Genomic DNA, 10679 nt, shown 5'->3' with positions numbered 1-10679 from the left:
CTGCTGCTGCTACTGCTGCTGCTGCTGCTGCAGCACGCCAGCAAAATGGGCCTTTTAGACTCCTCAGGCGTTCTCCTCAAACCCCACATCTTCTCCAAGCCCCAGGGGGCCCCCGGGGCCCCCCCTGGGGGCCCCCCTGAGGGGCCCCCTGAGGGGCCCCCCCTTGAGGGGCCCCCTGAGGGGTCACCAGGAGGGGCCCCCAGGGGGCCCCCCAATGGGGGCCCCCGTTTGGCCCGGGGTATGGATGAGGCCTTTTATGTGGACTTACCGCCACCGAATTTGAGAGAAAGAAAAGCCCCCCCAAGACCTAGAAGATTCTATCCTTAGCTGTTGCTGCTGCTGCAGTTGCTGCTGCAGTTGCTGCTGCTGTAGTTACTGCTACTGCAGCTGATGCGGCAGCAGCAGCTGCTGCTGCAGCGGCTTCTCCTGCAGCTGGTGCAGCAGCGCGTGCTGCTGCTGCCGCAGTCGCTGCTGCTGCATCTGCTGCGGCTTCTGCAGCAGCAGCAGCAGCAGCTGCAAGAGGTGACTGTACTCGGGGTGTACGTACACCTGAATCCGACAGGGGGCGGTGTGGGGTCCCCCGGGTGTATGTACACCTCAAAGTCAACTTGCGTTTTGGGCCCTCCAAATTCTTCTCCAACTCCTAAAAAGAAAATAAATAAAATAAATTCTTTTTTGATTAACTCCTTCCGGCTTACAATTGAGTCCATTAATGTTATTCAGCAACTCATAGCAGCAGCAGCAGCAGCAGCAGCAGTAGCAACGGCAGCGGCAGCAGCAGCAGCAGCAAGCGACAACACCAGAGGAGCGGGAGCAGCAGCAGCAGGAATAGAAGCAAGACCAGCAGCAGCAGCAGCAGCAATTCGCTTCTTTGCACGCAAACAGCTGCTCTCTGCACCCGGTGCTGCTGCTGCAGCAGCAGTTGCTGCAGCTGCTGCAGTTGCTGCTGCTGCTGCTTACATGCTTTCTTCGGTCCTGTTGAGAGCTGCAGCAAGGGCCCGCCTGAAGCGTTCTCTGCTGCTGTCTCCAAACAGCAGCAGCTGCATCACGGGGGCTTGTGGGGTCTCTCCTTTCCGCTGCCGCTGCTGCTGCTGCTGCTGCTGCTGCTGCTGCTTGCTTTTGTCCACTTTTGGCCGCCGCCACGTCAGCGTCACCCAGCAGCTCTCGCCGCCCCCAAATTCAATCTGAGAAAATAAAAAGACAAAAGAGAAAGGCTACCCAGCTAGCTAGCTAGCTAGCTAGCTAGCTGGCTAGCTCGCTAGCTCGCTAGCTAGCCAGCTAGCTAGCGAGCTAGCCAACTACTCAGCTAGCTAGCTAGCCACCAATCAATCCCTCAAGCCAGCCAGCCAACTACCCAGCTAGCTAGCCAGCTGCCCAGGTAGCTAGCTAGCTAGCTAGCTATCCAGCTAGCTAGCTAGCTAGCTACCCAGCTATCCAGCTAGCTAGCCAACTACCCAGCTACCCAGCTAGCTGCCCAGCTAGCTACCCAGCTAGCTGCCCAGCTAGCTAGCTAGCTAGCTAGCTAGCTAGCTGCTGCGCGTGCCTGTCGAATGTCTTCGAGTTTGGCCTTTTGTCCCTTTTGCAAGAAATGGAGTTTTGCTGCTTCCAAACGCTTTTGAGTTTTTCCGCGAGAAATTCCAAAAAGATTTTCCAGCCATGCGGGGCCTCCCTAAACGAAGTGCAGTTTTTATTTTATTTTATTTTTATTTTATTTTTATTTTTAATAGTTTGTTTATTGGATTTGTTTATTTGATTTGTTTTATTGGATTTGATTCGTTGGATTTGTTTGTTTTATTTGATTTGTTTTGTTCGATTTGTTTTGTTTTATTTATTTGTTTTGTGTTTTAATTGTTTCATTTGTTTTTTATGCGATTTGCTTTGTTTTGTTTAATTAGTTTTGTTTTATTTGATCGGCTTTGCTTTATTTGTTTTATTGTTTTATTTGTTTTACTTAGTTAATTTGGTTAAATCGATTTAAAATAAAACTCCATTATGAAATAATTCAAAGATAATTAAATTGAGAATAAAAATACAAATAATAAAGATGCAAATAATGAAAATAAATAAAAAGGAAATCAAAACAAAAACAAAAACAAAAATAAAATAAAAATAGAACTAAAAGAATACGTGGAGAAAAAGTGAACTGGAAAGCAAAAGAAGAAATGAAAAGAAAAATAAAAACGCAAATTGAAGCATTAAATAAAAAGGAATGAAAAAAGAATTAAAAACAAAAAATAAAAAATAAAAAAGATTTAAACTGGAAAATGAAAAAGAATTAAGCCAAAAAGGAAAAAATACTTAAAAGTAAAAGAAAAAAGAATTAAAAAGGAAAAGGAAAAGCGAATTAAAAATAAAAAAGAAAAAAGAATTAAAAGTAAAAAGGAAATAAAAACAAAAAAGAAAAAGAAGCAGCAAAAGCGCGTACCTGCTGCACCGCTGCTGCGCGGCTGCGCTGCACCTCTGCCGCTGCTGCTGCTGCTGCTGCTGCTGCTGCTGCTGCTGCTGCTGCTGCTGTGTCTGCTTCTCCCGCGTCGCTGCTGCTGCTCAGCAGCAAATTTGCTTCTGCTGCTGCTACTTGGGGGTCCATCCAGCCCAGGAAGTTGTCCAGTTTAGGTGTACGTACACCCCAGTTTGCTGCCGACGACTCTTCCTCCAGACACAGCAGCTGCACTCCCCACTTCTCCTCTGCAGCAGCAAGAGCAGCAGCAGCAGCAGCAGGAGTAGCAGCAGCAGCAGCAGGAGTAGCAGCAGCATCAGCAGCAGGAGAAGCAGCAGCAGCAGCAGCAGCAACTTGTTCTGTCTTTTGATTCTTTTCGATTTAGATTCCGCTTTTGCTGTCATCCTGCTTCTCAAGCAGCCGCGTGCTGGAATTGCAGCAGCAGCAGCAGCAGAAGCAGCAGCAGCAACAGCAATAGCAGCGGCAGCAACAACAATAGCAGCAGCAACAAAAATAGCAGCAGCAGTAGCAGCAGCAATAGCAGCAGATTTACCGGCGCTGGTGGGATCGAAGGCAAACCAATATTGCCAGTCAATGAAAAACTCGTACAGGTCTGCCTCACAAACAAACCCTAAACCCTAAACCCTAAACCCTAAACCCTAAACCCTGAGCCGGCCAACATAATGTTCACGCAGCTACTAGCGAGTTAAACATAAGCGCCAAATATCCAACTCTAACCCCTAACCCTCCACCTCTAAACCCTAAACCCTAAACCCTAAACCCTAAACCCTAAACCCTAAAAGGTGGTTTACACATGGCAGTTAGAATGTACAAGCCCAGGCGGTCCACTGGGGCTTCATCTTCTTGTGTCTGAACATCAAAAAAAGACACAATGAAATTAAAAGAATAAATATAATCAATTAATTAACTAAAATAAATAAAATAAATAAAATAAAATAGAATACATAAATAAATAATAAATAAATAAATAAATAAAAACGTATAAAAAGAAAATTTAAACAGATAAATGAATGAATAAAAGGAAAATAAAAAAATAAATAGAAAAACACAAAAAGAAATAAAGAAGATAAATAGAAAAATAAAATGAAAACAAGAGGAAAGAAAAAGAGAGGAAAAGAAAATAAAAAAGAAAAAGGGAAAAAAAAGAAATTAAAAGTGAAATTAAAAAAGAAAAGAATTAAATTAAAAAAGAAAATAAAAAATAAATTAAAAGGAAATTAAAAAATAAATTAAAAAAGAATTTTAAAAAAATAAATTAAAAAATAAATTAAAAAATAAATTAAAAAGAAATATCAAAAAAGGCAAGAAGTCCAAAAAGGTAAAAAAGCCAAAAAACTCCGGAAAAGTCCCAAAAATTCGCAAAAAAGCGAAAAAAGAAAAGAAAAGAAAAAAAGGAATTAAAAGGAGTCGAAAAGAGGGTTTAAAAAGCTGCAGAAAGATGCAAAAAGATGAAAAAAAGAAGAAAAAAGAATCAAAAAAAGAAAAAAGTTCGAACTTGTCGACGAATTGCAAAACACTCGCAGCTTATTAGCTGCAGCTTTATGTGCTGCAGCAAACACTCCGCAGACACCACGTCCCGCAGCAAGTCCACGCGCTCTTCGTCGCAAACCCCTGCAGCCGCAAACCCTAAACCCTAAACCCTAAACCCTAAACCCTAAACCCTAAACCCTGGGCTTTGCGCTCTGCGGGTGCTGCGGGAGACCCACCACGCGCGAAAAGCGAAAAAAAAAGAGCTGGGTGCCCTCTAAGACCGACACAACCAAACCCTAAACCCTAAACCCTAAACCCTAAACCCTAAACGCTAAACCCTAGGCCCTGCGGGGTGGTGCGGGACAAACCACATGCAAAGAGCGGAAAAACCCGAGCTGGGACACCCTCTAAGGCCTACACAACCAAACCCTAAACCCTAAACCCCAAACCCTAAACCCCAAACCCTAAACCCTAAACCCTAAACCCTACCTGAGCAGGCCCTCAAGCACATCATGAAGTCTTCTGCCTGATGCAGCACTTCGAAAATAAGACAGTCCATTGTTTCTTTTTCAGCTCCTTGTCCTTCTTTCTGAATTCAAAAAAATAAAAATGAAAATAAAAATAAACAAATAAAAATAAATAAGAATAAATAGAAATAGAAATGAGCAACAACTATATTGATCGAGGTTTTATTTGTTCAATAATCGCCAGCTTTCTTTCGCTTTGCTTTGCTCTCATTATTATTCAAAAAACGAAAATCAAGCACAAATTAGGGTTTAGGGTTTAGGGTTTAGGGTTTGTGCAGCTTAATAGTATGTCTTGGGGGCTTGCGGCGCCCCGCCTGCGTCCCCGCGCAGTCTCAGGGTTTAGCCTTTAGGGTTTAGAGTGTAGGGTTTAGGGCCTAGGGTTTAGGGTTTAGGGTTTAGGGTTTGGGGACCTTGTAGATCCAGCCCACGGCGATCCACTCGTCTCCGGGAAAACCCTTAACAATTCGCGTCATGTCTTTGTATTCTCTCATTTCGAAAATTCGAATTCCAAAACCCTTTTCGAAAACAAACTCTATTTCAGGGTTTAGCGGGTCCCGACTGCACTCAAAACCCTAAACCCTAAACCCTAAACCCTAAACCCTAAACCCTCATATCTTGGAAAAGACCACGCGACAAAAGTCGTCACGGGCATGCTTTTTTAGCATTCACTCTAAACCCTAAACGCTAAACCCTAAACCCTAAACCCTAAACCCTAGACCCTAAACCCTAAACCCTCGTCAACTTACATTCCTTTAGGCCGCTCGACAATGTAAAAGCGGCGGCTCGTGGCAACAGCCACTGCGCGTTCAGGCTGATCTGCAGCAAACTATAAACTCTAAACCCTAAACCCTAGACTCTAAACCCTAAACCCTAAGCCCAAAACCCTAAACCCTAAACCCTTCATTTTGCCCCGCACACAGTACCTGAACAACCGAACAAGGGTCTAGCAGAAAACTCTTCCAGGTTTAAGGGATTGCTGTGAGTGTGAGGTGAGGAGCCCACAATTAGGGCTTAGGGTTTAGGGTTTAGGGTTTAGGGTTTAGGGTTTACCGTCTTGGTGCCTTAGGGCGTTGTACCAAAGCACTGACCCAATTCGCAAAACCCTTTCGGCGACTTGGGAGTGGGAGGACAGCAGCAGCTCCTGAAGCCTCAAAGCCAACCCTAAACCCTAAACCCTAAACCCTAAACCCTAAACCCTAAACCCTAAATCCTCGACTTACAAGGGTCCTGCTGAAGTACTGCGTATTCGTCAAGTCCAGAAGCTCATACATCACGGAAGGGCGAATAGGATAGTGAAGAAACACGCGGGCCTGCAAACCTCTCGCCAAAACCCTAAACCCTAAACCCTAAACCCTAAACCCTGAACCCTAAACCCTAAATTGAAAATATGCAGGCAGCATCCGATCCGCAGCAAAAAGGAATGAGGAGGTCCTGAACAGCGCGTGTCTGGCTGAAGGCCCGTAGTGAAAGGGTTTAGACTTGTGAGGGTTTAGGGGTAGGGTTTAGGGTTTAGGGTTTAGGGTTTGGGAGGCCGAACATGCTCGAGGGCTCGCACTGCTTCGAAGCTGAGAGACTCGGGGCAGTGCTGCATCAAAGCTGATAAAATGTCAATGCAGTCCACGCGCATTCCTGCAGCAGCAGCAGCAGCAGCAGCAGCAGCAGCAGCAGCAGCAGCAGCAGCAGCAACAGCAGCAGCGTCAGGGAAAGGAGGAATAGCAACAGCAGCAGCACCAGCAACGGCAGCAGCAGCAGAAGCAAAAACAACAGCGTCAAGAAAAAGAGCAACAGCAACAGTAGCAGCAACAACAACAGGAGCAACAGCAGCAGCAACAGTAGCTGCAGCAGCAGCAGCAGCTGCTGCTGCTGCTGCTGCTCCCCATTTATTCTGAAACTGAACTTACGCAGGGCCTGGCCTTACTGTTCATCATTAGGGTTTACAGCTTTGGCTCAGGGTTTAGGGTTTAGGGTTTAGGGTTTAGGGTTTAGGGTTTAAGGAGTTCTTACGTTCACGTTCCATAGCCAGCCGGGACAACAGATGGGAGACGTAGCTTCCGCTGCGAGCAAAGAACCGCAAGGGTTTAGGGTTTAGGGTTTAGGGTTTAGGGCTTGGAGTTAAGCATTTAAGGTTTACTCACTACAGAAGCCGCACGGCCGCACTTCTCGAAATGAGACCGCCCCCTTCACTAGTGCCCAGGCCCAGGGCTTAGGCTTTAGGGTTTAGGGTTTAGGGTTTAGGGTTTAGGGGTTAGGGTTTAGGGTTTAGGGTTTAGGGTTTACTGTGCGCTGCCTGCGTCGACGGCCAAGTCCATAATTAACATGGAGACGAAAACCTTCACTGAAGAAATTGGAAAGAGCCGTTTGAAAGTTTCCTCAACTGCCCAATCCTATTTTAAATAAATAAATAAATAAATAAATAAATAATTAAATAAATAATATAATAATTATAATTATGATTAATTAATTGATTGATTAATTAGCGAATTGATTTGGTTATTTGCATGTGGAATGTTGGATATTAGGGATTGGAGATGGAAGTAAACAAATAAATGAAAATAAATAAATAAAAAATGAATTAATAAAAAATAAAAAAAAATAAATAAATAGAAAAATAAATAAAATATAAACAAATAATCTACATGTGTAGGAAATAATAAATAAAAGATAAATAAATCATTTCCTTTTCCTTTTCATTTTCACTTTTCTATTGGCTTTTCCCGAGCCTCTGTGGAGAGTCTTTCGAGAAATTAAACACTTAATGCACAATTAAAACACATTTTAATTATAATATATTTTAATTTAATTAACTGGAATAAATAAATAAATAAAACAAAAATGTAAAAAAAACGAAAAAAAGATGAAAATACAAAAAACGTAAGAGTCGCACAAAGTGCATAATAAAAATAAAATTAAAAACTGGCCAATTAAAGGGAGAATTAATTGTCCATTTAATGGACTAAATAGTTTCTAACATTTTTAATTCGAAAAACCAATAAATGATTAATTAGCCAATTAAAAGAAAAATTAATTGTCTATTTAATGAACTAACTAGTTTTAAAAATGGTTAATTCGAAAAACCAAATAATGAAAATAAAACAAAACATTAATCAAATGAAGGGACACCTAATTGCCTATTTAATGGACTAAATGGCTTTTAAAATGGTTAATTCGAAAAACCAAATAATGATAAAATAAGCAAATGGAAGATGAATTAATTGTCTATTTAATGGTCTAATTAGTTTTTAAAATGGTTAATTATTCATTTTTTTATTTAATTTAATGTACTTGAACTTCTCTCTCCTCTGAAAATTTGATATAAGGAATTTGCCGCGCCAAAGTTGCGTAAAGGGCAGAAAGCTCCACACAAAGAATCTGCAGATAAATTCGAAATTAAATAAATAAATAAATAAATAAATAAATAAATAAATAAATAAATAAATGAATAAATAAATAAATAAATAGATCTAATTAATTAACCAATCAATTGATATAAAATAAATTCAATTAATTGGCTAAATAATGTATTAATTAATTAGTTAATTGATTAATTGATTACATAATAAATAGCCAGTTATCTGTTTAAACATCTGCTGCAGTTGAGGTAAATAAGCAAAAAGTGAAAAAGTTGTTGAATAAAAAAATAAATGAAAATAAAATTTAAAATAAAGTTACTTCATTAGGTTTCTTCTAAACCCTAAATTGGCGGATAAAAGAATGCTGGTGTAAATTCAAAAAAGAAATAAATAAAACCCTCCACGGGCAGGGAAAACCGGCATCTTCTAAACCCTAAACCCTAAACCCTAAACCCCACAGCACAAATCCCAAATCATAGAGCACAAACCCTAAACCCTAAACTGGATACCGTAACCCCTAAACGACGAAACGTTAACCCCAAACCCTAAACCACAAACCCTAAACCCTAAACCCTACCTGCTCTCTCAAATCCAAGGGCTTTGTAGAGGCTTGCCTGATGAGGTGATGTAGAGGAGCCATCATCTGACGGGTGCACCTACATGCAAACCCTAAACCCTAAACCCTAATCCCTAAACCCTAAACCCTAGCCTCAAGGCTGAGTCTACTGAAGGCCAGCTGCAAAAGAGCCTAGAAATTAGGGTTTAGGGTTTAGGGTTTAGAGTTACTCGGCAACGATGTCGTAGTTAAGAATGAGATCCATAGACTCCACCTGCACCCCAAGCACACGGAAACCCTAAACCCTAAACCCTAAAACCAAAACCCTTAACCCTAAACCCCTAATTCTAGTAGACACAACACTCCCAAAGCCCTAACCCAAACCGAAGGCCTAAACCCTAACCCTAACCCTAAACCATAAACCCCACAGCCTAAACCCTAAACCCTAAACCCTAACCCCTAAACCCTAAACCCTAAACCCTAAACCCTAGCCTACTGGCTGCTGCGGCTCCAGCCTGAGGACCCGCTGCATCAGCCTGCAGAACTTCGCCCCCACATTTGCTGTAATGAAGGGGCAGTTCTCGACCTGCACTAGCAGCAGCAGCAGCAGCAGCAGCAGCAGCAGCAGCAGCAGCAGCAACAGCAACAGCGGCAGCAGCAGCAGTTTCTCTGAATTAAAAGCTGAATTTTGTTTTAGTGTCTTCAGCTGCCTCTGCCGAGAAAAAGATTCTCAACTTTGAGTTAATTTCTATATTTATTATTTTAAATTTTAATAATTAAATGAAGAAAAATAATAAATTTTTGTTTCACTTTAGAAAAAATAAATAATAAAAAGCAAATAAATAAAGAGACAAATAAATGAAGAGGCGTTTAAGTAATAAAAGGGACATTTGAGAAAAGGAGACAATCAAATCCAAAAATAAAATTAAACGAAAAGCAATTAAATAAAAAAGAATTAAATAAAAGGAATTAAATAAACAAATATATATATATATTTGAATAAACAAATATTTAAATTAAATTATTACGGCCTCCTGTTTATTTACTTTCCCAATTTTTGTGATTTTTGATTTATTTTTTTTTCGAATCAATTCATTTATTTCGCATTTAACAAATAAATGAATCAACTAATCATTTAATGAATCATATAATTAATTAATTAATCAATTAATTACTTAATCAATTAATTAATTAATTAAATGACAAACCAAAGATATCAAAGATCTCAAAAAAACAATTCTTCTGCAAACGCTTCGGGTGTCTGTACACGCCACTGGAGTCACCGGAAACTGCAGCGCCGCGTAAATAACTCTGAACTCAAAATAAAAATAAATAAATAATAAATTAATTAATCAATGAATTAATTAATTAATTTAATTAATTTAATTAATTTAATTGGATTAAATTGATTTAAACCAATTAAAATGGATTTATTTGCATTAAAATTCATCAAAAAATCAAAATTCGGGAAAAGACAGAAAAAAGAGAAAAACAAAAAAGCAGAAATCGAAGTTTAGTTAAAGTGAATTTTTATAAAAAGAGAGAAAGAAATTAAAAACAAAAAGAAAAAGAATAAATAAAACGCATACAAATCACACATGAGAAGCAAGTGCAGCAGTAGCAGCAGCAGCACCAGCAGCAGCAACAGCAGCAGCAGCAGCAATAGCAGCAGCAGCAAAGGGAACATGGAGTGAAGCAACCCCAGGAACAGGAAAAGCAACAGCAACAGCAGCAGCAACAAGGACAGCAGCAGGGTCCGCAGCAGCAGCAGCAGCAGCAGCAGCAGCCTACCTCAGTGTAGCAGCAACAATATAGCAGGGCTGCAGCTCAGCAGCATGGAAGTTGGCCCACAGCTGCAGCAGCAAGAAGGCAGCAAAAAGGGAGACAAATTTGATCCAAATGAGATAAATTAAAAAAGAAAATGAAATAATAAACCCAGAAAGCGGCAAAATAATTTAAAAATAAAACAAAAAGAGGCAAAAGAGATAACAGAAACAAAGAGAGAGACATGAAACAAAGGACGCAAAAAGAGGCAAAAGAAGGGACAACAACGAAAGAAAAACTTGGGGTTTAGGGTTTAGGGTTTAGGGTTTAGCTGTTTGCTGGGCCCACCCCCTCGTCTCCATAAAGGCCCGCCGTGTTGTTCAAATACAGCGCAGCTAAAGCAGGATCTAAACAGCCCCAAAACGCATGCATGCATGCATGCGCTTTGTGCACTTTGGGACTTCTGCACTAAGTTGCATACACTGGCAAATACCCGTATTGCGAACAAACAAACCCAAAGCGAATGCATGCATGCATGCATGCATGCAGAAAAT

At 40.8% G+C, this 10679-nt stretch overlaps 2 protein-coding genes across 2 annotated transcripts in view; one reads left to right on the top strand and one right to left on the bottom strand.

Moving 5' to 3' along the window:
* Positions 1–45: 45 nt before the first annotated feature.
* On the top strand, positions 46–327 carry ETH_00023140 (uncharacterized protein; the record flags this gene model as incomplete). Its single annotated transcript, XM_013378783.1, has 1 exon — positions 46–327. The coding sequence occupies one exon, from the start codon at positions 46–48 to the stop codon at positions 325–327; it is 282 nt and encodes a 93-aa protein (XP_013234237.1).
* A 629-nt stretch (positions 328–956) lies between these two features.
* The window catches only part of ETH_00023135 (Leucine Rich Repeat family protein, related), a gene marked incomplete at both ends in the record, with an annotated part of 23844 nt that continues 14121 nt past the window's right edge, over positions 957–10679 (bottom strand). The window contains 20 exons of the mRNA XM_013378782.1: positions 957–1184; positions 1544–1669; positions 2426–2685; positions 2991–3050; positions 3250–3307; positions 3954–4069; positions 4418–4517; positions 4866–5013; positions 5202–5271; positions 5506–5596; positions 5676–5765; positions 5993–6084; positions 6460–6509; positions 6733–6839; positions 7738–7824; positions 8383–8461; positions 8592–8635; positions 8858–8947; positions 9570–9672; positions 10153–10214. Coding sequence (XP_013234236.1) covers positions 957–1184; positions 1544–1669; positions 2426–2685; positions 2991–3050; positions 3250–3307; positions 3954–4069; positions 4418–4517; positions 4866–5013; positions 5202–5271; positions 5506–5596; positions 5676–5765; positions 5993–6084; positions 6460–6509; positions 6733–6839; positions 7738–7824; positions 8383–8461; positions 8592–8635; positions 8858–8947; positions 9570–9672; positions 10153–10214 — 2061 coding nt within the window. The remainder of the gene's footprint in view (positions 1185–1543; positions 1670–2425; positions 2686–2990; positions 3051–3249; positions 3308–3953; positions 4070–4417; positions 4518–4865; positions 5014–5201; positions 5272–5505; positions 5597–5675; positions 5766–5992; positions 6085–6459; positions 6510–6732; positions 6840–7737; positions 7825–8382; positions 8462–8591; positions 8636–8857; positions 8948–9569; positions 9673–10152; positions 10215–10679) is intronic.

This window comes from Eimeria tenella, genomic scaffold, assembly GCF_000499545.2.
Source record: "Eimeria tenella Houghton genomic scaffold, Eth_scaff98, whole genome shotgun sequence".
NCBI lineage: Eukaryota > Apicomplexa > Conoidasida > Eucoccidiorida > Eimeriidae > Eimeria > Eimeria tenella.
Note: the sequence above shows the minus strand (reverse complement) of the source record. Positions and strands in the feature narration are given on the sequence as shown.